Source organism: Brachycentrus maculatus, unplaced genomic scaffold (assembly GCF_059751285.1).
Source record: "Brachycentrus maculatus isolate JH-2025_06_01 unplaced genomic scaffold, ASM5975128v1 h1tg000496l, whole genome shotgun sequence".
NCBI lineage: Eukaryota > Metazoa > Arthropoda > Insecta > Trichoptera > Brachycentridae > Brachycentrus > Brachycentrus maculatus.
The window spans coordinates 841,555-863,134 of record NW_028281243.1 but is presented as its reverse complement, the minus strand read 5'-3'; the positions used below and the strand labels follow the sequence as shown (position 1 = coordinate 863,134).

General features: G+C 35.9%; 1 protein-coding gene across 4 annotated transcripts in view; it reads left to right on the top strand.

The window, feature by feature from the left end:
- Positions 1-129: 129 nt before the first annotated feature.
- DCTN1-p150 (dynactin subunit 1) overlaps positions 130-21,580 on the top strand; it is a 31,676-nt gene continuing 10,225 nt past the window's right edge. The window contains exons 1-10 of one of the 4 annotated variants that reach the window (XM_088272376.1): positions 130-215; positions 1,311-1,497; positions 2,708-2,823; positions 5,586-5,618; positions 6,415-6,474; positions 8,881-8,998; positions 10,623-10,763; positions 12,383-12,580; positions 14,292-14,639; positions 18,774-18,881. In XM_088272376.1, the coding sequence (XP_088128502.1) occupies positions 1,315-1,497; positions 2,708-2,823; positions 5,586-5,618; positions 6,415-6,474; positions 8,881-8,998; positions 10,623-10,763; positions 12,383-12,580; positions 14,292-14,639; positions 18,774-18,881 (1,305 nt within the window). In that variant the 5' untranslated portion in view covers positions 130-215; positions 1,311-1,314. Of the gene's footprint in view, positions 216-1,310; positions 1,498-2,707; positions 2,824-5,585; positions 5,619-6,393; positions 6,475-8,880; positions 8,999-10,622; positions 10,764-12,382; positions 12,581-14,291; positions 14,640-18,773; positions 18,882-21,580 lie in introns of all 4 variants that reach the window. The other 3 variants (XM_088272378.1, XM_088272377.1, XM_088272379.1) reach the window with 3 other exon arrangements.

Genomic DNA, 21,580 nt, shown 5'->3' with positions numbered 1-21,580 from the left:
CTAAAATATACATATTATAATTTCGGTTTGAACCGTGAAGTCTCTACCGTATAACGAAACGCAGTTTTTATTTGACATTTATTGTGCATAGATAAAACAGCTTTCTGACGTTTCTAAATAAATTTTGGCAGCTATAAAATTCCTAAATGAAAACGTCATTATAGCCGAATTCGGAATTGCAGTTTTTTTTTAAATAAAATATTTATAGATTAAAGGTGAGTATAAATTATAATAAATAGTATATATCACACGTAACACACGTACTTAATTTTATAGTAATGATTCATCGCCTACTGTCGGAACGTATGTCATAAATCAATGTTACATATTATTGTATTCCTTTAGTTGTAGAAAGTCGGTAATTTAAAAAATAAATGAATAGCAGACACCTACCTCTTATTCTACATAATACTGCTCTCATTTTTCAATAGTGGAAATTTTATAAAAATTGTTTCTAAAATTGTTAAGGCATGTTCTCTCGATAGTTTTAAGTCGACTATGGGAGGAGACAGACTCGTATATTTCTTTATAAAAACAAGCTTACCTAACCATAACACCGCTTCTCCGCAGGGGTAGGCAGAGAGAAAAGAATGCCACACCAGCCGGTAAGATCACTTTGCTCATTGCAGTTTTAGCTGATTAAAGCGTGAGACGTCTATCGACCAATTCGTCTGGAATACACAGCTCTTTCAGATACTCTGGAGCCATATTATGTATTGATTTATACATGAGTAGATAGAGTTTACACTCTACCCTTTTGGGAAAGCGTAACTAGTGCAGTTGGTGAAGTAGTGGGGTGATGTGACTGAATTTAGAAATTCCAAAAATTTATCTCACTGCTGCATTAAACACTGATTTCAGTTGAGTCATTGTACTGTGGAACCTCTCATAACGAACATAATTCGTTCCGGAATCTTCCTCCTTAAGTGAAACACTCGTTATGCGAAACATTTTTTGTTTTGACCGACACGGAAGTCCCAGCTCACAAGTTAATGTCGTGAAAAAGGGACTTCCCCTCTCTGTAACTCGTTATGCGAAATGTCGCTCGTTAAGGTGGGGACTGACCGGAGTCATTTCGTCGTGACGTAACATATAACGATGCGAGCATTCGTATAGTCAGTACAGCGTTCCGAGTGCTCCATCCGAAGTCGGACGCTCGCCTACGTTACGATGAAATGTGAAGGATAGTCCCCACCTTTAAGGGAGCAACTTTTTCACATATTTTTTTTACTTGTTTTGCAAATTACTCGCTGTGGGAGGTTCCACTGTATTTATTTTATTAAATGGTAAATTGGATTTTGTGTGTTCAGGGAGATGTCGTCTCCGGAGAAGAGTGTGCGCGTGGGTCAGCGCGTGCGCGTAGGCGGCAAGGGCGTGTCGGGCACCGTGGCGTACTGCGGCTACCCGACCTTCGCCACCGGGCGCTGGGTGGGCGTGGTGCTGGACGAGCCCAAGGGCAAGAACAACGGCACCATCCGAGGCCACGCCTACTTTACGGTAAGCCTATCCACACCCTGCATCTTTAACCTGTTAACCGGGGAGTTCACTTTTTAATTACGCAACATACAACGGGCGCCAACTCTTTCACTAGGACGTGTCAGTACGTCACGCTGGTGAACGTAAGTTCATATAATTTATTTATACTTATAATATATGAAAAGACTATGAAATATAAATATATATATATAAATTTTCATTTATTTATATATAAATCACAAAGGAAAATACAAAATTACAAACAAATGGAAAAAAAATCATGTCGAAACATGCATGGATGACTAATTACCTTGGTTGTTCGAAAATATGGGTCCTGCCCGCTCCAGGGGGTAACATATATTTACAGGACTACATACGTCCTACCCGTTGCCGATATTTACGTTCGACGTATTTATACGTCCTGCCCGGTTAACAGGTTATTACACATGATTTTGTACATGGTTAACCCTTGCCCGATTTGCACTTACTACATACGGGGCAAAAATGGGCATTTGTGGATTTTTCATACCTAGTACAGACGCAAGAAATGGGTCTTTGTAGATTTTCTCATACCTGGTACAGACACAAAAATGGGCCTTTGTAGATTTTCTCATACCTGGTACAGATACAATAAATGGGTCCTTGTAAATTCTCTCATACCTAGTACAGACACGAAAATGGGCCTTTACCTGCCAGATTTACCTGTACCCCAGCAAAGAAATAAAATAGCATAATTCTGGAGAGATGATATAAAATCAGCTCGCTGGCAATCTCAAGTTACGCTCCCCATGTCCAGCCCCCGTTTTTTGAAAAATATATTTGTTTTTTCTTTATATTTTTAATTAATAGATTTATATTATCCACTGACACTTCGTGATGGAATTGAATTTTTAATTTATTATTAGATTAAAACCAATATTTTTAGCTTTTCCACTTTTTTATTTGACCAGCGACCGGGTTTCGTCGTTACCGACATCATCAGACTGGATGTCACCAGTCTGATGATGTCGGTAACGACGAAACCCGGTCGCTGGTCAAATAATAAAAAAGTGGAAAAGCTAAAAATATTGGTTTTAATCTAATAATAAATTTTTAATTAATTTTATGTTTCCATATTTACTATCAACAGTTGGAAATAAATTTTAGGGAAATACCCTTCAATTCCACTGTTATTTAGATTATTTAGATATATCTATAATTCACATCCCACGCTCACCCTTGTCGCTTGCAGTGTGAGGAGAACTACGGAATGTTTGTGCGCCTGACGCAGCTCACACTCCTGGACGATGAAGGAAACCCAGTGGAAGGAGGCGGTAGCCCCGATGATGCTCGCTCACGTCTTTCCAGGTACTCATCTCTGCGTATTTATTCCAGAGGGCCTTTTCAAACCGATGTTGACATCCATTTGAAAATTGGTCCCCTGGATTTACAAGAGTCGATCTTGTTTTACCGAGCCTCGTAATATAAGTTTCGGTTTTATTTTTTTATCTTTTAAAATGTTAAAAACCTATAATGTGTTTAAATTGAAGCCTTATCTAATTTTTATTTTTATTTTTTTCAAATTTGTTAATTCAAATCTTTCAAAATGGTCTAAAAATTATTTAAAAAATTATGGTATACTTTATTGTGTTTGGAACCATTTCACACATACATCAGTTGTAATTTTGTCATGAGGGCATGAAATCATGAGAAGGCGATGTGATTGTCATCCGTTTAAATAAATTATGTAATCTTTATTATTTAAGATAAAACATTGTTATATAAATATTTGAAGTATCATGTTTTTTTCGGGATATGTAAATTGCACATACCTCTTCCATTGTTTTATATAATTTTGTTATTTGTATGTGTGAAATATACCCACAGGGCGAACAGTTTGAGTTTTTTCACACTCTGTGTGATCTTGATACTTTTTTACTAAAAATTTCAAATTTTAAACTACTCACAGTCAGATTGGTGCGAGTAGAAAAGGATCTTAGTGAAACATTTAAAGTTATAATTGATGTTAGCTTTTTTTACTTACTATTTTATTATTAGTATGATGTATGGTATAAAAACAGTTTTTTATGCCATTTCACTGTTGGATTATAATGTATTTACTCTCTTCTGTAAACTCAGCTCAAATGGAGTTATATACTTTATAGATTAAGTTAACTTAAGCAAGCTTTATGGATTAAGTATTATGCTACCAGAAAGTCCAAATGTAATAGTTAATAGTGTTTTTTTTCTTCTTCTTGACGATCAGCATTGCACCCAAGACAAATACCACTCTGGTGATATCTGTAGTGGGTCGACTTCCTCCCAAGCCGATAACTTCTTCTTCTCATTCATCGTGCGGAGTCGCATCAGACACGGCGCTTTCTCTGAAGTTATCTCAAGTTTTTTTGGACAGTTTGAACGGCAAACAATCTAGACTGTCGCAGTGTAGTGAGTCTCCCGCCGCGATGAGTTCTCAATCGAAGGATCTCGTCACGACAGTGCTGGTCAGAAAAAAAAGCATCACTCGTACTAGGACTGATATCGGGTAGGACTATTGCAATGGTTTTCTTAGTCACCATCAATAAAAGATTGTCAGTGTGATTTCGTGATTGATAATCTTACTTGCAGCGCAAATGTGGAATGTCAATTCGACTTAATTGATCTATTGATTTTAGTTTAAAAACCTCTGCAATATCATCCGATCAAAAATTGAAAAAAAAACATGTTATGTGACCAACTTAATCGCAAAAATGGCACTGCATGTTACTTTAGATAAATAAATCACAGTTGTGATGTGTTTCCTTAGTACTTTATAAGGCTGGAACACTATTTAATGTTTTAAATGCCAAATTTGAAGAAAATTCTTGGTTCTTGACTATACCATGAAAAACAGATATAATTTAACAGCAAATTTGCAAAATATGGAGAGGAGAAGATTGCCTTAAAATCAAAATTTGCACTGTGTTCACTTCAATTGCCTCTGTAATGATCAATTTATTGCATCAGTGAGCAACATTCGCGGAAACATTGACAATCTAGTTGATCGTCCCCTGGCCCCATTGCTGTTACAGCTATTCATAGATTCCAAGTTCATTGTCATCTTTAAGGTAGAATCACATAAAGGTTTTGCTTTGCTCATTCCACGATCAGAGTACTTCGATTTGTCTGTATTTCAGTCGGCCATTTGACCAGTAAAAGCTTCAGCTGCTACATTTACTTTTAGGCAACTGATTTCCTTGTTCATGATCTGCGGTATTTACTTAAATTTTAGAATGCTGTTACGGATAATGCCCAAATCCACTAAAAGTTATGTATGGATAATGCCCGATTCCGCTAGTTATGTATGGATAATGCTCGATTCCACTCAAAGTTATATTCTACCCAAATATCTCAGAAACAAGGACTTTGTGTCAAATTGATCTACATTTGGAAGTTTATTTTGAAGATTATAATCAAACCCAAACCGCTATCGACCATTTTTCAACATTCATACCTAAATAATTCCTGAAATGTACTACAATATACACAAAGTTTTTTAAAATTAATTGAAAATCTGTTTTGTAATCTTATTTTGTTTTAATACAGCTTTTTCACTTCAAATGGGATGTTTTGCAAGTCGAATTGCACATTTGAAATAATTAAATTGGGCATTTTACAAAACGAATTGAATGTTATATTGTATTTAATAATTTTTAAAAATATATATTCTAAGTGGTATTGAAAATCTTGTCTGAAAACTTGACTACACATCGCGTGCACCACAGACTATACAGCGTGCCGCGCAGTATTGCCAACTTGACATCAAACGCACTCGCTAGTCTTAAGAATAAAAGATGTGGGCAGGTATTCACACTGACGGTATATGTGGTACTGATATGAATATATTTTTAAAAACTCAAACATTTTATATAAAATACAATATAACGTCCAATTTGTTTTGTAAAATGTCCCATTTGATTGGCAAAATGTACAATTTGGTTTTTAAAATGTCCAATTTGAAGTAAAAAACCTGCAGTAGAAAATTTGTCAAAGGTAGTAATGAACTTACCCAAGTCTTGATTTGAATATTGTTCTATGGGTATTTATTTTTAATTATGTTTTTGTTTTAAACGTTTGCATTCACGGAACAGTATAACACAGGCGCAAAGGTCTCGTCCAACAACGTGAGTATACTGAGTACACTGTTGTTGTACACGATTAGTACACAGTACTAGTCGCGGACTACCCAACACAGTATAACCCCATAGTTTCTATAAAACGACAATATTGTATAGCAGTGTAGTGGCATAATTTTCAATTAAAAAAAATTAAAACATAGATCAGTGTGTCAAGTAATGTAGAAATATTGTCAAAGCTAGACCCTTGTAGATTAAAGAGACATTCCACTGTCAATTTATCCAGAATTGCTAGCATTTAAAAAATCTTTCTTAACTCTTTCCTCGCTAAATTTAGAAGTACAAATATGTATGTAAAAAATAAATAATTTGAGTTACATTGGACACCTATGTTTGCCTCCGTAGTGTAACGGTCAGCATGTTTGGCTACCGTACTGGAGGTCCCGGGTTCGATTCCCAGGGGGGTCAAATAAATATAAGTTTTTTCACTCCAATATTTATACAATATAACCCCGGACTGGTACCTGTAGCGGATGGCTGATCACCTTTAATGATCAAGATAACACTGCGTCAATACGATGCAGTGCCCTATGCACCATTGGGTGTGGATAAGGGTTAGAAGAAGAAGGACACCTATGTATACAAAACCGTTACTTGCTCCTTGCAAAAAATTACTAAAAATGGCAGTTGTCTTCGAAAACCGAAAGCGAAAGTTAGATATAATAAATTTGTAGGAAATCTGGTCAGGATTGATTGTGAAATAATAATACAAGCTGTCATAGCCTCGTATAAACATGTATTAACCAATTCTCTATGGACGCTGCTCCCGACACCGCACCACCAGAGTGAGAAGGAAGACGTCCCCGGCTCCCTCTAGCAAACCCGTTTCTCTCTCCGTGTCCAGGTACCAACTCTCCAGATCTGACTCGGCATCTTCACGCCTTTCTATCTCTACAATAGTTGTCTTTCAGCCAGTTGGGATATGGAACAATTTTCAGCCACACTTGCGTTTCTCACTTTATCAATAGGTATATCAAATCAGGTAGTAAAACTTAGAGATAAAAGTTCACAGATGACGCTACAAGTACAGTAAAGTCCTGAAAACTCGGCACTTTCTAACCCGGCAGTCTGGATAACTCAGAAAAGTAGCCAGTTTTTACAAAGTTGGCTAGTTAATTTTCATTACGTACTGCTTTATGCCTTCATAAAGTATTTTTCTGAGGTCTGTCTGATCAGACAAATTACTTTACACTTTGTATTCATTCATTTTAATATTTATATAGTAATAAAGTAAAGGCTAATGAGTAAAATGTAGTAAATGAAGTACTTATTATTAATTTTTTTTTAAATTATTTTTTTGGCAGTCACCCAGTGAAAAGATATTTCTGCCAGTGTCAAGTATTATTTTTATTTACAAACAAAAAAATTATAGAAAATAATAATAACAATTAATACAAAATTTCATTGTTTAAATGCGTTAAGCTTTATCATTTTAGAAATTATGCCCGCAATTCTAGAATTAGGTTTAGAAAGAAGGGTGGATACTTGGGTGGGGAGTTGGATTCCTGCCCGTGTTAAGCTATTTAGAAAGTTCTCCTTCTCTGTTGTGAGCGGACACTGAAAGAACGTATGGTTTGCATCCCCTATATCTTGTCCACATTCATATTACTTTTCCTTTGTGTAAGGGTATTTTGGCAATTTACTCTCTGTTGAATCTCAAGCAAACGATGCATACAAGCACAGTACTGAATATTCTGAGAAAACACTGTTACTTGTTATTTTTTATCCACATTACAGATAACTCGGCATTTTCATAAACTCAGCCACCCGAGGGCCACATTAAGACGGGTTTTCGGGACTCTACTGTACTATTAAAAAATCTTTAAAATAAGTAATAATAAAAGTATGTAAGATGTGTAGATATTTTACTATATATATATATATATATATTCATGTAGTTAGTATTAAATATTACACCCTCTCCTTAGACCTGTTAATGTTTCCAACAGTCAGCAATTTATTTTAAACATCAACCAATAAAGATACAGTTGAACCAGGATATAAGAAACTCCAAGGCACTGAGACATTTTTCTATCTATGCTTTCTTTTACAGATGATTGCAATTACCTGTGCCTTACCCCAGCTGTCTTTTAAAGAGGTTCCATTTATGTCCGAGGTCTCTTATATCCAAGTTGGACTGTAATTTGTTAATATTATATGTATACAGTTAGACCCACTTAACACAGAGGATCAGTTCCAATATGTTCCAGTACTAAAATAAGCTTTAACCCTTTCCGGTCCTATTTCGAATGTCATTTGACATCGACTTTATTCCGGTGAGTCCTATGTCGAATGTCATTCGACATCGACTTTATTCCGGTGAGTCCTATGTCGAATGTCATTCGACATCGACTTTATTCCGGTGAGTCCTATGTCGAATGTCATTCGACATTTTTTTTCTTCATCAGTTTAGTGTTAAAATACAAGCAAACATATTTTTTCTTACTCGTATTTAGTGTGCAGTATGCTGGGACGAGGATTCAATGATTTTTATAAACACTAGAACGTGTAACTTTCTACCTGAGAATGATACAAAAGGTTTGTTTTGGGGGCTGGCTCAGTACCCGTCACTCGGATGTCTGGCTACCGGCATCAGTTACACTCGACCCATGCCCATGTGAGCAGCAGTGATGACGATTCCATCCACAATAGCCCACGTGTATGGAAAAATGTTACGCTCAACGAAAAATTCCTGGAGGTAGGAAAGAAACCCGATACATTTGGGTCACTTACGAGAGAAAGCCCGGCCCTTGCATTGACTGTTTTCACCGATATCATACATTAGATGGATATAAAATGTAATAATAAGAGACAAGATTGTATACATTCAGATTTTTTTTTTTTTTTAATGCAAGTGTAGTTTTGTTAAAAAACTTGGATGTATTGTTTTACCCTGTAATGCTGTAAATCATTTGTGGACCTGATGGAATTTTTTTTTGGACCGGAAAGGGTTAAACAAGGTCACCTCAACATGTATATACTTATATCTTAACACATACACATAGATTTCCAATACTGAAACAGTGTTATGTGGGGTCTCGCTGTACAAGTATCATACCATACAGTGAGAATGCAAAGTTGACTGAAATTGTTCCCGCTTAGGTGTAATTCGTATCAGCTTGTAAGGAAAACAGTGTGTAATTAGTAATTAGCTCTGCACGCCATTGTATCTGTGCCGGCTTCACACCTCCTGTACGCTGTAGCGGGTGACGAGTGTGTGACGGTGGGTGACGAGTGTGGCTTGTTGCAGCTCCCGGCAGTCGCTCGCGGGCTCGAGGCAGTCGCTGGCAGCCGCGCTGCAGTCGCCTAGCGACCGCGCCGGTACGCCCGACACCGCCACCAAGACCCACCGAGCTGCCTTCGTAGAGGTAACTTTCCATTCTTATCTTCATTCTCAGTTTGAATTTTAAATGAAACACTTGTATAAGACCGCTATTGAGTTTATTAATGTAAACAAGGCTAGTCTCGAGAACATATTTAGTTTATGTATTGTAACTGCAGACAGTTGGTAGAATTCATATTGAATTGTTGGGTTATATATTGACAGATTTAAGTTCCTTTTTCATTTAGCACATGATCGCTAGCTTTTTATTTTTTTACTTTGTCATCTTTTTTATGTTTAAGTTTTAATTAAAAAAAAAAAAAAAAAATTGCTCCCTGAGAGTCATTAAGTATTTTTTATTATTTTTTTTTGTATTTAAATTAAGTTTTTTGTATTTTGTATTAACTAATTATACTTAGAAACCTATACCCTTATACCCTGTACTATGACTATTTATTTTGTATACCCACACACAGGCCATGCCTTTGTGGGATCTTTTTTTGTATTCATTTTTATTTTTTATATATATTTTTTGTTTTTGAATTTATGTAATGCAAAAGAATTTTAAATAAAGAAAAAAAAAATTAAACAAGGTTTATTGGATTGAATTCTACATTTATTTATGTATATGTTAATACGTGACGCGTTTCGTCTTATTAAGACATTATCAAACACTCTAGTGATCACGTCAAACACACTGAGTGTTTGATAATGTCTTAATAAGACAAAACGCGTCACGTATTAACATATACATAAATAAATGTAGAATTCAATTCAATTTTGGATATATTAACCAACAATTTAACATATTTAGTTCTCGACACTAGTCGTGTTTATATTTCTAAACTCAAAAGTAGTCTTATACAAGTGTTTTATATGTATTTATATTCAATTGTATACTACAAAACAAGTCTGTTCACAGTTATTTTTTTACGTCTAGTTTTTATTTTTTTAAATGATTTATTTGGCAGTATATAATTAAAAATAAAAGAACAACTAGAGGTAAAATAACTATGAACAGACTGTAGTGTAATGAGGAATCATTGAAAGCTCCCAACTCCATCCTAGATCTGATACAGAAGCATCTAGGCTTTCTAACAGACCTCTCTTGCAAAGTAATTGTATTTTGTGAACTGATTTGTGAAAATTATTGAAAAATGTGAAACAAAATTGCATCCCGATTTTACTCTGAAATTAAATTTTCTTGATCAATGTCCCTGACACTGTCAATCTCATAAATACAATTTTTTAAACCCACCACCAATTTTCTAGAAGTTCCCGGTGTAGGCAGTGAAAGGGATTAGTAGTTAGTTAGTTCAGTTACTCGTTCACTAGATCCGATTCTAAACTAACTTTGACCAGTACACAGATGCCTCCACAACCTTGACCAGCCCAGCAGACAAATGCGGAACAGTGCCAAGGCATTTGCAGAAAATGCCCAGTCATCGCATTTCCCACTCAACCATTATTCATCGACATTCTATTATGGATCCCTTTCACAAGTTGCGATTTTTTTTCTCGACCCAAATCTGTCACGATCCTAAGAAGCGATGGAATAAAAATCCTTATTGACAACCTAGCACACGGTCCTAAGACGTAGAAAGACAACAACACAATGCAGCACCGTACAGAGAGACTTGCTTAGAGATCATGTACTCATTCTGTTGCAGACTAACTTCGTGGAGACCCTCAACCCGCAGTTTACTCCGGGACAGAGTCTCACCTCCCCGCAGCAGGCCGCCTCCTCGCCCGCGCTTGCCGCGCGAGATGCCACCGAGGACAAGATCGCACTCTTGCAAGCACAGCAGGAGGTACTGAGGATAGTTTAATTTAAAAATTATATGCATTTATTTTGTAAAGACTCTGTGTAAAGATATCTCGTCCGCCTCCGTAGTGTAATGGTCAGTACGCTCGGCTACCGTTCTGGAGGTCCCGGAATTGATTCCCAGGGGTGGTCAAATAAATAAACCTAAGTGATTTTTTCATTCTAATATTTATTCAATATTACCCTATAGTACCTGAAGCGGAGGGCTTATCACCTTTCCTTCGTGTTAACGATCAAGATAACACTGTGTTTATGTAATGCAGTGCCCTATGCACCATTGGGGTGCGGATAAGGGTTTGAATTGAATTGAAATTGAATAGATACATTGCCGGACTTATTGGTAAGAAAAAATATCTACCGACCAACCAAAAATAGAGTAGTGATAACAGCTGTATGTGATCAGTATTTTTACCTTATATAGCTGTTTGTAATTCGTGTGCAGATAGCGCTTGTGTGGAAACAAAAAATATTTTATAATGAGTTAAAGTATGAATGATTATATGTACTGTATGCTTGTGAAATCATAAAATTTATCAAAATAAGGAAGTCAAAGTTAGTATGATCAGGTTAGAAGTTGAGGGCAAAGGATAGATTACTTACTTCAGCCTTCTTCTTGTATCCAGTATTGAACAAAGGCCTCCCTCTTGGACTTTCAGAGTTTTCTGTTGGACACGACTCTCTTCCATTGCAGGCCCGCCACTTTCTTAATGTCATCGGACCATCTTGTCTGGGGCATACCCACGCTTCTGCGTCCTACTCTAGGCCTACAGTCATTCGTCCATCTATCCTCAGACATACATGCCACATGACGTATCCAGTTCCATTTTTGTTCCGCGATAGAGATAGATTAATTAGCGAAGGAATTTAAGATGTCGCTCACTCCTTTCAACAATGTTATATATCAAAAATTGTAAATTTTCAGTTGTGCATGTTTTCGGAATGCCCAGGAAATGTACTATATCCCAGAAAAGCGGCATATTTTTAACTTAATATTTACCCGCTACAGAGGAGAAAGTGTTGTTTTTGCATTTTGAAGAAAAGGTATTGCTTAATTATTATTTTTTAAATACTAAATATTTTTCAAATGGAGAAAAAACATTCAGGTTTTACCTAAAAAGATCTGTTGCACTGATAAAAGTTCAATAAATGGCTTGATATTCATTTTCAATACATTTCGTTATATTTTTAAACTATAAAAACGATCTCCTGAAAAATTAAGTTTTTTGATATATGACGTTGTTAAGGAGTGAGCGATGTGATGAATTTTTTAAATTTAAATTTACTTACTAAATACCACTATTTCTTAAAATCTATTGTAACACTTAGTCTTAGCTTCACATGCAGTGTTGAGTGAGAATGATGCGGAATGCATCAAAACACAAACATGTCACAATAGATTTTTAGAAATATGTAGTGGTATTTACCTAGTAAAAATCAAATTGAAAATATTACCACAAAGTGATTGCTGAATTAATGAATGAACAGTCAAAAATGCTATTTGAAAAAAAAAAAAATTATAAGTAGTATTTAATTTATATCTGACATGCTTTGAATTTACAAAAGAAAATTTGTTCAATCTAATGGTGTTGAAATACCATGTTCCAGATTGTGGATTTGAAAGCGACGGTAGAAGATCTCACAGAGAAGTTGGACACACTCCGACTGCGGAGACTCGAAGACCGAGAGAAGCTGAAGGAGCTGGAGCGCCTGCGGCTGCAGCTGGACCAGATGACAGAGTTCAAGGCCAAGATCATGGAGTCGCAGGCCGCCCTCCAAAGGGACCTGCAGAGGGCACGCGCTGAGGTAGGGCACCTGTATAGTAGAGATGTGACTAATGGATAACTGATACTATTTCGGTTACCCGATTAAACATTGTTGTCGGGCGGTTTTTTCATCAACCCCGAACCTAATTATACTTGGCCAGTCTGCCGCCTGACCCTCAGTAACAAATCACAAGTAACCGCAAAACCAATTCCCACCTGTACAATGTTTTTTGGCTTCTCTCTTAGCTCTACCAAAAGTACGCAAATAAAACGCTTATAAGCGTCTCTTGCTCTCTACCAACGGTATGTAAAAGACGCTTTTAAGCGTTTCTCGAAAACAATGTGTTAAGATAGTATTCGTTACTATTTCTCGGTTTATATTTTTTTCTAGCTTATGTTTTTGACATCAAATTGCCAAATATGTTATGAGCTAAAAATACGCTACGTAACCAAAAAGCTTTATATAATTGAAACCAAAAACCGAATTATGTAACGACTTCTTTTAACCTGTCCGGGAGTAAAGCCGTACATGGTATATAGTCGTCCAAACAAAACTTTCATCAAAGTAGTATGTGTGGGTGTAAATGAACACTCACACTTATAACTAAAGCCGGGTGATATTTTTTTTCTAAAATGGCACTTGAATTGCCATCTGTGGTTGAATTTAAAAACTAAAACCATGCTTCAGATTATTTTTCTGTTTTTACCCATGGCATTTTACTTTTTTTTAAAGGAATAATCCGCAAAGCCTCTACTTTTAGAAGCTTGTCTGCAGGTAGGATAGTAAGGATAGGGAAGGTAAATGTTAAAAATGCATCACAAACACCCAGAACAATTGAAAATAAATCTTTCTTGAATTTACATTGCAATTGGCGGGAATCGAACACACGACGCCAATTTCACAGTCGAGCATATACAACTATGCCATGGCGCCTGGCTAAAACAAAGTTTGTGTGACGTCATCGTAATGACGCTGTCAAAGAAAACCTGTGAAATAAAACATGGAATTTTTTTATATAAATCATGTTTACAAAGTTAATATATTTTTTTATCCAAGAAAATATTTTGTTTATAGTATTGACTATGAAAAAAAACTCACTCATGGACAAGTGCAGTTATTTAATTATATTTTATTTGATCGCCCATGTCTACTAATGTGGCGTTATTGGCACTCCCAGTTATTGACACTTGTGATTACTTATTTATTTTTTTACAAAAATGTTAATAATATTAGTATATAACCACTCACCGAGATTTTAATGTCTACCGGTTTCGCGACGTACCCGTCTCTTCTTCAGGACAATCACTATTACAGCATGCAAACAATACCACCCTTCACCACCATAGCACCATTTACACACTTAAAACTACACAAAATATTTAACACTTGCGATTTTTGGTCGACACGAAGACCAACATGCACTAAAGTTTTCACAACAGACATGTATTACGAGCCGAGGTTAAACATGCACTAAGGTCAAACGTATTAATCAAAACAGCTTATATACTCGTAGGATGAAAGGAGTGGGCGGGGTTTGAATTGGATATTGACGAATCTTGCTTAACCGATGTTGAATCAAATAATGAACTTTAAGTAAAATTTATCTGGTTGTTAATTAAAGGGATTTTATTTTTAAGTGCTTTCCTAATAAAATCTCCATATTATTTAGTTTTAACCCTTTATTATTATTGTTTAATATTTTTACTTGTTAAATATCCCAGTTATATATTCTTGGCTTGTTTGCGTGCAGACGCGCGAGGCGCAGGTGGCCCGCGACGCTCACGCGGAAGAGATGGCGGAGCTCTCCGAGACGGCGGAGATGGCCGCGCTGGACCGCGAGATGGCCGAGGAGAAGGCCGAGTCGCTGCAGCTGGAGCTGGACTCGAGCCGCGAGCGGCTGGAGGAGGCGCTGCTGGACCTGCAGCTGCTGCGCGCGGAGCTGGACGCGGCGGGGCCCAAGGCGGCGGGCGCGGAGGGCGGGGCCAGCGCGTACGAGCTGCGCCAGCTGGAGCAGCAGAACGCGCGCCTCAGAGACACGCTCGTGCGCCTGAGAGACCTCTCCGCGCACGAGAAGCACCACATGCAGAAGATGCAGAAGGTACGACTCCACCCTGAATCACTCACTAGCTGTGTTATCATTACTTTATTTTATTTTATTTATTTATTTGGCAGTCACCCAGTGAGAGGATGTTTCTGTGTTGTGGTGTTATGGTGCGTTTCTGCGTTGTGGTGTAAAAATAAGACAACACTGGTGTTGTCTTATTTTTATTTACAAACAAAATAATAATTAATAGGGTGCAACAGGATATAATTCAAATGCCAACAAATTTACCCTTTGTTTGGACTAGTGGAGCGTTCGGATTACAGTACAGAGAATCTGTAAGGTATTTTTATCAAACAAAATAAATACATGTTTTAAGTTTTTTTATTTTTTTTTATTTTTTTTATTTTTTTGACATCTCATCAAAAATGAAGAAGAATATGGAAGTCTGGGCATTTACGGGGCTGACGACAACAAAAATAATATGAAAATAACTCCTGTAATTGGAGATAATCCAGATTTTGTGAACAAGTATTTGGACACACTCAAAATGTTGTAAAGTTTTTTTTTATAAATTTTTTTTAAGATATCTTTTTTGTTTGTCAAGATATATTTAATGACAAGTAAAAAGCTTTGTCTCAGAATTTATGTAAAAAGCATCTTTTCTGGCACAGGAATATGTTGATAAAAATTATAAAAAGTGTTCCGCTGATAAAACAGTGTACGACAGAGAAAAACTAGATGGCAACATTACATCATGCTGTTAAAAAAAAAAATTCCTAATTTTTTTAATTTTAAAAGTGTTCCGCCGATAAAACAGTGTACAACAGAGAAAAACCAAGATGGCAACTTTTTTCAAGGACTTAATAAACTTTTGACTTTTCTCTGTCGCACTCTGTTTTATCGGCGGAACACTTTTCAAATTAAAAAATAAAGAATTACTTTTCTTTACACATGGATCTGATTTTTCTTAGTAAGAGTTACTCTTAGTTGTATTATTTAATTTTTACGTATTTAAATCAATCCTAACACTAAATATGCTATATTTTATAAAAAAATTAGCAAATGGTGCCTAGCTCAGAACAGGTATTTACTACCTATTGAGGATAGACCATGTTTGCTAATATTTTAAATCTAATTTTATTCAATTGTATTAGATCCTTTTCACTGTTGCAAACAGAACATATTGTATTATTCACTATAATAAATGACGATTTTTGGCTGTGAAAGTGATCAGTTATGTGCTTCAAGCCTGAGTAATAAGGATGAAAAATCTCTTACATATTTATTTTGATTTCCTTGGGATACAAACCCATGACTTCCAGTGCGGTAGCCAAAAGCGCTAACCATTACATTACAGAGAAGTATATATATTTTTTTAAACACAAATCATAGAACACATTTTGCATTTTTTGCAAAAATTGGAAGTTTACTCTCAGTCTAAAATCTGTTACAATTTTAGCAGTATTCTTCACAGGAACACCTTTAAACTACACCTTTAAACTACAAATCTTTAAACTATTCTTTACTACAAATCATATTATGTAAGTCAGCTGTGTAATTTTTTATTTATATTTTTAGAACGACATTGAGGTACCGTCCACCTCTCAGGTTGGTCCGTATACTTATGCTGCACGGTTTATAAACTCGATGAACCTCTGTAAATAACCCATGATCCATAAAGATTGATAAATTCACTTCCATGTTTGACGATTGCAATGGAACCATGATAGCTGAACGCCAATTCCATGTTTCGATGTTTTGAAAATGTTTATAAAATATTTTGATTTTAACCCTTTCCGGTCCCACAAAATTAAAAAAAAAATCTAGGAAGACAGTTACATTCCAATTGGAAAAAAAATAGTTTGTCCTCTGCTCCACATACCATTGTAATAGATACGAGTGACAAAAATGTTAGCTTGGAATTTAAATTAATAATACTAATGATGAAAAAAATGTCGAATAATATCCGACATGGAACCTAAGAGCAAAAAATCGATGTCAAATAAGATTCAAAATTGGACCAGTAAGGGTTAACTTCAATATACTAGAAATTATCCAAATACAGGTTTGATGGAATCGCTTTCCACTGTCATCGTTCCATTCAATTTGGGATGAGTTTTAGTGTTATCCAAGGTTCCTCATACAGATGAGATTGCAGAGTATAACTTTTTACAATCAGAGTGCCGCGTGTAGCCAATATCTACATTCTGCAAATGCAACCGATCGCAGTATAAATCCTCATTTCTCATCTGCTTATCAAAGAAATCTTTAGGACCCACTTCAATAGGAATAGTGGTATTGGTATTAACTAGTTCCCAAATTCATTTTAATTTATGAGGCAAATGTAATTGGAAAAAGAAGCAGAGGAAGACCGAGGAAAACTTGGCACAATCGGGTATGTCAAATACTTGAAAGCGGCCAGGTCAGGAGTCGAAATAATCGTCGGGTATGTATGAGGAGATGCATGAATGTGATAGAGGCGAAGAATGTTTGCAAAGACAGAGTGGTGTGGCGTTCTATTCTCTCTGCCTACCCCCGCGGGGAGGCGGCGTGATGGTTGGTTAGTTAGTTATTGACTCGGGCAAGGAGGCATTGTATTGATGAACCTGAGTGCTGCTTGGGAAAATCGTATTCCGACTTCTCAGTTTTGATTTTCCTTACCCAAATATATTTATGTATTTGTTTTTATTGCCTCAGAAGTTTTTATTGACGTCCGTCTCCGTAGTGTACCGTTCTGGAGGTCTCGGGTTCGATTCCCAGGGGGGGGTCAAATAAATATAAGTGATTTTTTCACTCTAATATTTATTCAATATCACCCTGGACTGGTACCTGAAGCGGAGGGCTGATCACCTTTCCTTCGTGTGTTAACGATCAAGATAACACTGTGTTTGTATAATGCAGTGCCCTATACACCATTGGGGTGCGGATAAGGGTTTGAATTGAATTGAAGAACAATAATACAATCTGTAACCTGCTCGGGTTACATCTGTGTTCGGGCAGTCTTGTTTTGGCAATTTCTTGTACCGGCAAATTTTCTCGCCAAAATTTGACTGTTAAATTCAATTAAAAGAAAAAGAAGTATACCCTGACTTAAAATTGGAGAGAGTTTGGCATGATGATACATGTGATTTTTTTTTAACCTTTTTACGCACGCAGATGTACCCTTCCCTTGTTGAGTTACCCTGAATTTTGAATTACTTCATTTTTAACCCTTAATTGTTACTGGATAGTATTGTATGGATGACTCAATCGGCCGTCAGTTTTTTACAAAAATAAAAACCTAGGAAAATTATGTTTTTTGTTAGATTCTTGGTGGATTTTTCTTATATATGTTGTCGAAATGCAAGCTGATCGCCATGAGTATTATTTAATATTGCGGTGTTGCTGTTACATTGCGTGTCGGGTTGTGGTCCCGTGGTTAGTGTCGCGGACTCTTAAGTAAGAGTTTCTTGGTTCGAATCCACAATTCTACCACAATTCAAACTTTACCACAATTTGATACCTATTTCTAATAATGAGCTGCTAAGGCTCACAGGAATAGTATGAAATTTAAATATTTGTGTAAATCATAAAAACACAAATATTTCTCTTTAAAAAAAAATATGTATTCAACAGATGGCGCTGTCATTGCGGTAAAAAAAAAAGCTGTTGAAAGAACTCAATTTCGCCTGTCCCAGGTAAAAATACCAGTCACAGGTGTATTTAAAAACATTCAAATCCAATGTGATGATGAAATTTCAAACCAATCGTAGTACAACTTGAGGAGATTTGAGATTTGGAACAAATTAACATCTACATTTTTATATATATGTATTAACACATTGTTGTCGGGCTGTTTTTCTTCAACCCCGACCCTAATCAAACTCAGACAGTCTGACGCCCGACCCTCAGTATACTAATCACAAGTAATCACAAACCCAATTCCAATCTGTACGATGTTTTTTGGCATCTCTCTTGCTCTACCAAAAGTAAGCAAATACTGCGCTTATAAGCGTCTCCCGCTCTCTACCAACAGTATGTAAAAGACCCTTTTAAGTGTTTCCCGCAAACAATGTGTAAATATATGTAAATAGATAAAATCATGCGCAAATTTGAACATTGTGACAAAATTTCAAAGCAGAATGAAATTTTACGAATAAATTTATTTGCAATTTTGTGATAATATGTAGTTTTTTTGCTTTTTTACAGGATTTGGATCAGAAAAAGTCGGAAATTGCTGAACTGGGCCGGACCAAGGAGAAATTAAGCTCCCGCGTAGAAGAGCTTGAGGTCCAGATAGCAGATCTACAGGAACAGGTACCGTGTTTACTGCCATTTCTATACTGTATTCTAGAATAGAAATGAGGATGGCTGGAAGACTTGGCACAATCAGATCAATCGGAACCTAAAATCTGGTGGTGTCAAAAGTCTGCATAATCAGAGGGCATGTATGACTAGATGTATGGATGTGAAGGAGGCGAGGAGTGTATGTCAGAACAGAAGAGTATGGCGTTCATCCTCTCTGCTTACCCTACCTGTAGTAGTAGTATTTTATCTGACTACTGACCGGGTTTCGCCAGTGTGATGATATTGATGAAACTTGGTCGCCGATCAAATAAAATAAATGTCAAAAATCTTTTTAGTTGTTGTTTTATTGATGTTATTGTATATCATTGAAATGATATGTTAATCTTCCCCTCCCCGTGATATGTATTTACTACAACTCAAGTTTAAAAATGAGAATATCAGTATAAAAAATAATAGATACGGGCTCAGAATTTTTTGTAATCTTCTGTAATACTATTATGTGTCACATAAAAATATTATAATATAAAGTTATTCATTTGCAGCGACGAAAATAAATAAATTGTTAAATAAATCGGGGATAGAATCACCAATACACAGATGTTTCTCATGGTATGCGTGCGTGCCACACTTTACGTACACGTGCACCCGGCTTCATAATGTTTCGGGCAATCTCATTTTAGTTGCGCACAAGACGTTGTCTGGGATGGTTGTATCGGTGCGCTAGCTGCGATGGATACTTACAATGTATTTTTTTTCTTTTTTTAGGTACTTACCAGAGCTAACATTGCAAAATTGATACATTTCAACTTCAACTATGGTCAATAAAAGCAACATGTAGGAATATTCACATTTTTCCCGTTTTTAAATCACATTTTCATATGGTGTACACAATACATATCACCGGAACGCGCGGAAGTTTTTAGCATCGTAAGGGAAGGGTTAATAATGCTGAATTTTAAGTTTGTCAAGTATAAGGAATTCTTCATTTCCTAGACCAGGGGTTTTCATCCATTAGGACCACATGTGTCCTCTTGGCTACTCTGATATGGCTTTTTGACTTGAAAAAATGAATATTTTTGTACATAAAAATTCAGCTTATGTTTGTCCGCAGAACTCGAAACGTAGTGGATAGATTGACACATGATTTTTTTACAAACACGGTTTTATGTTGAATCTGATAAATTAATATGGACTTAAGAAATGAAAAGGTTCTGCACCCCTTTTCTGGAATTTCTATATGAATTTTTTTATAAATGTGATTAGTTTAATTACTGTGTTTTTGCTTATCAGACAGTATACACCTTTTTTATTTTTCATCTCAAACTTATTCATTAAATGTAACCATAATCTTTTTAATCAATTTATAGTGATTTTAAATTTAGTTTTCAATTGAAAACAAAATCCATGGGACTGATAGAAATATACTGAAGTGATCCGTCGTAATGAAATTCTAACACTTTTGTGTATTTCTGTTCTCTTACAAACGTTCCGAATCGGAAGATCGAATTGAACGACGTAAGTTTTTACTTTTTGTTTTAAATTAGCTTATTTGGACTTTCTGCTGATTGTAATGCGCGACCGGATGGTTTTTGTTTTCAATACAATTTGTTATCGTGTAGAATCTACACTGTAGATCATAGTTTCCTAAATTTGTTTATATAATCCCCCAAGAGTTGATTTCGGGTTGAAAGGGGTCTATGTCAAATGGAAACGAAAATGGGGGTACACAAGATATAAACGATAAAGATCCTCAATATTTAGACGTCCTGCTAATCTCTTATTACACCTAACGCAGACTGTATGTACATGATACTTATAAACACTTTTATTAAACATTGAACAAGTGGTCTACGGGGCGAAAAAGTTTGGGAAACTATGGTGTAGATGCTTTGTTTATTTCACTTTCGAAACTTTGGTACAGTGTTTGTGAAGAATACTCCATTTTCGAATATACAACTCGAAACCAAATGTAATAGGTACGTAAATGCAAGCACATAGTTAGGAAACAATGAACCATAAATCATGCATTTTTTTTTTTTAAATCATTTATAGAGTCCGAGAATTTTCCATGGGTAAGATTTGGTTTGAAAAATCTCAATTTTCTAACAAATGAACAGTAGGAACGTATTGTATTCCAGGTGGGATTTTTTTGTTTTGGATAAAAGTTTGCATGTAATTTTAAAATGGTAACTTCTTTGCACTGTGCTGGAGTCTTTCTGACTTACTGTCGCTTGTAGAACAATTAGATATTGTGAATTAACAGTATAAAACTCTGTATCTACTACGCCCACGGACAAAAACTGTGGCGTGGATCTGAGAATTTGGCGTTGGATCAGATCTCGATCCAACGCATCATGAATCATTGCACGGTCCAAGAGTCTGAACATATCATTCAAAAGCAATCGCAGACCGCTGCTTGTTCACAAACAAAATGGATAGCTTTTTTTTTCATTCATTATATTTTAAGTGTGTTGAATGCTGAATTCGCTTCTTTTACGAGTTGTTTATTTCTAGATTGTTAATGATTTTTAAATAAAGAAGAAGTCTACTGGGAATATGGTAGTCCAGGCATTTGCAGGGCTTACGATCATCGAAAAATGCAGTTTATCTTTTTTATTGAAGCATATATGCAACTCTCCACAATTTGAGTGATGTGGTCAACAATCATGGGTAGAATGATAAATGTTAGTCAGACTTCCATATTCCCA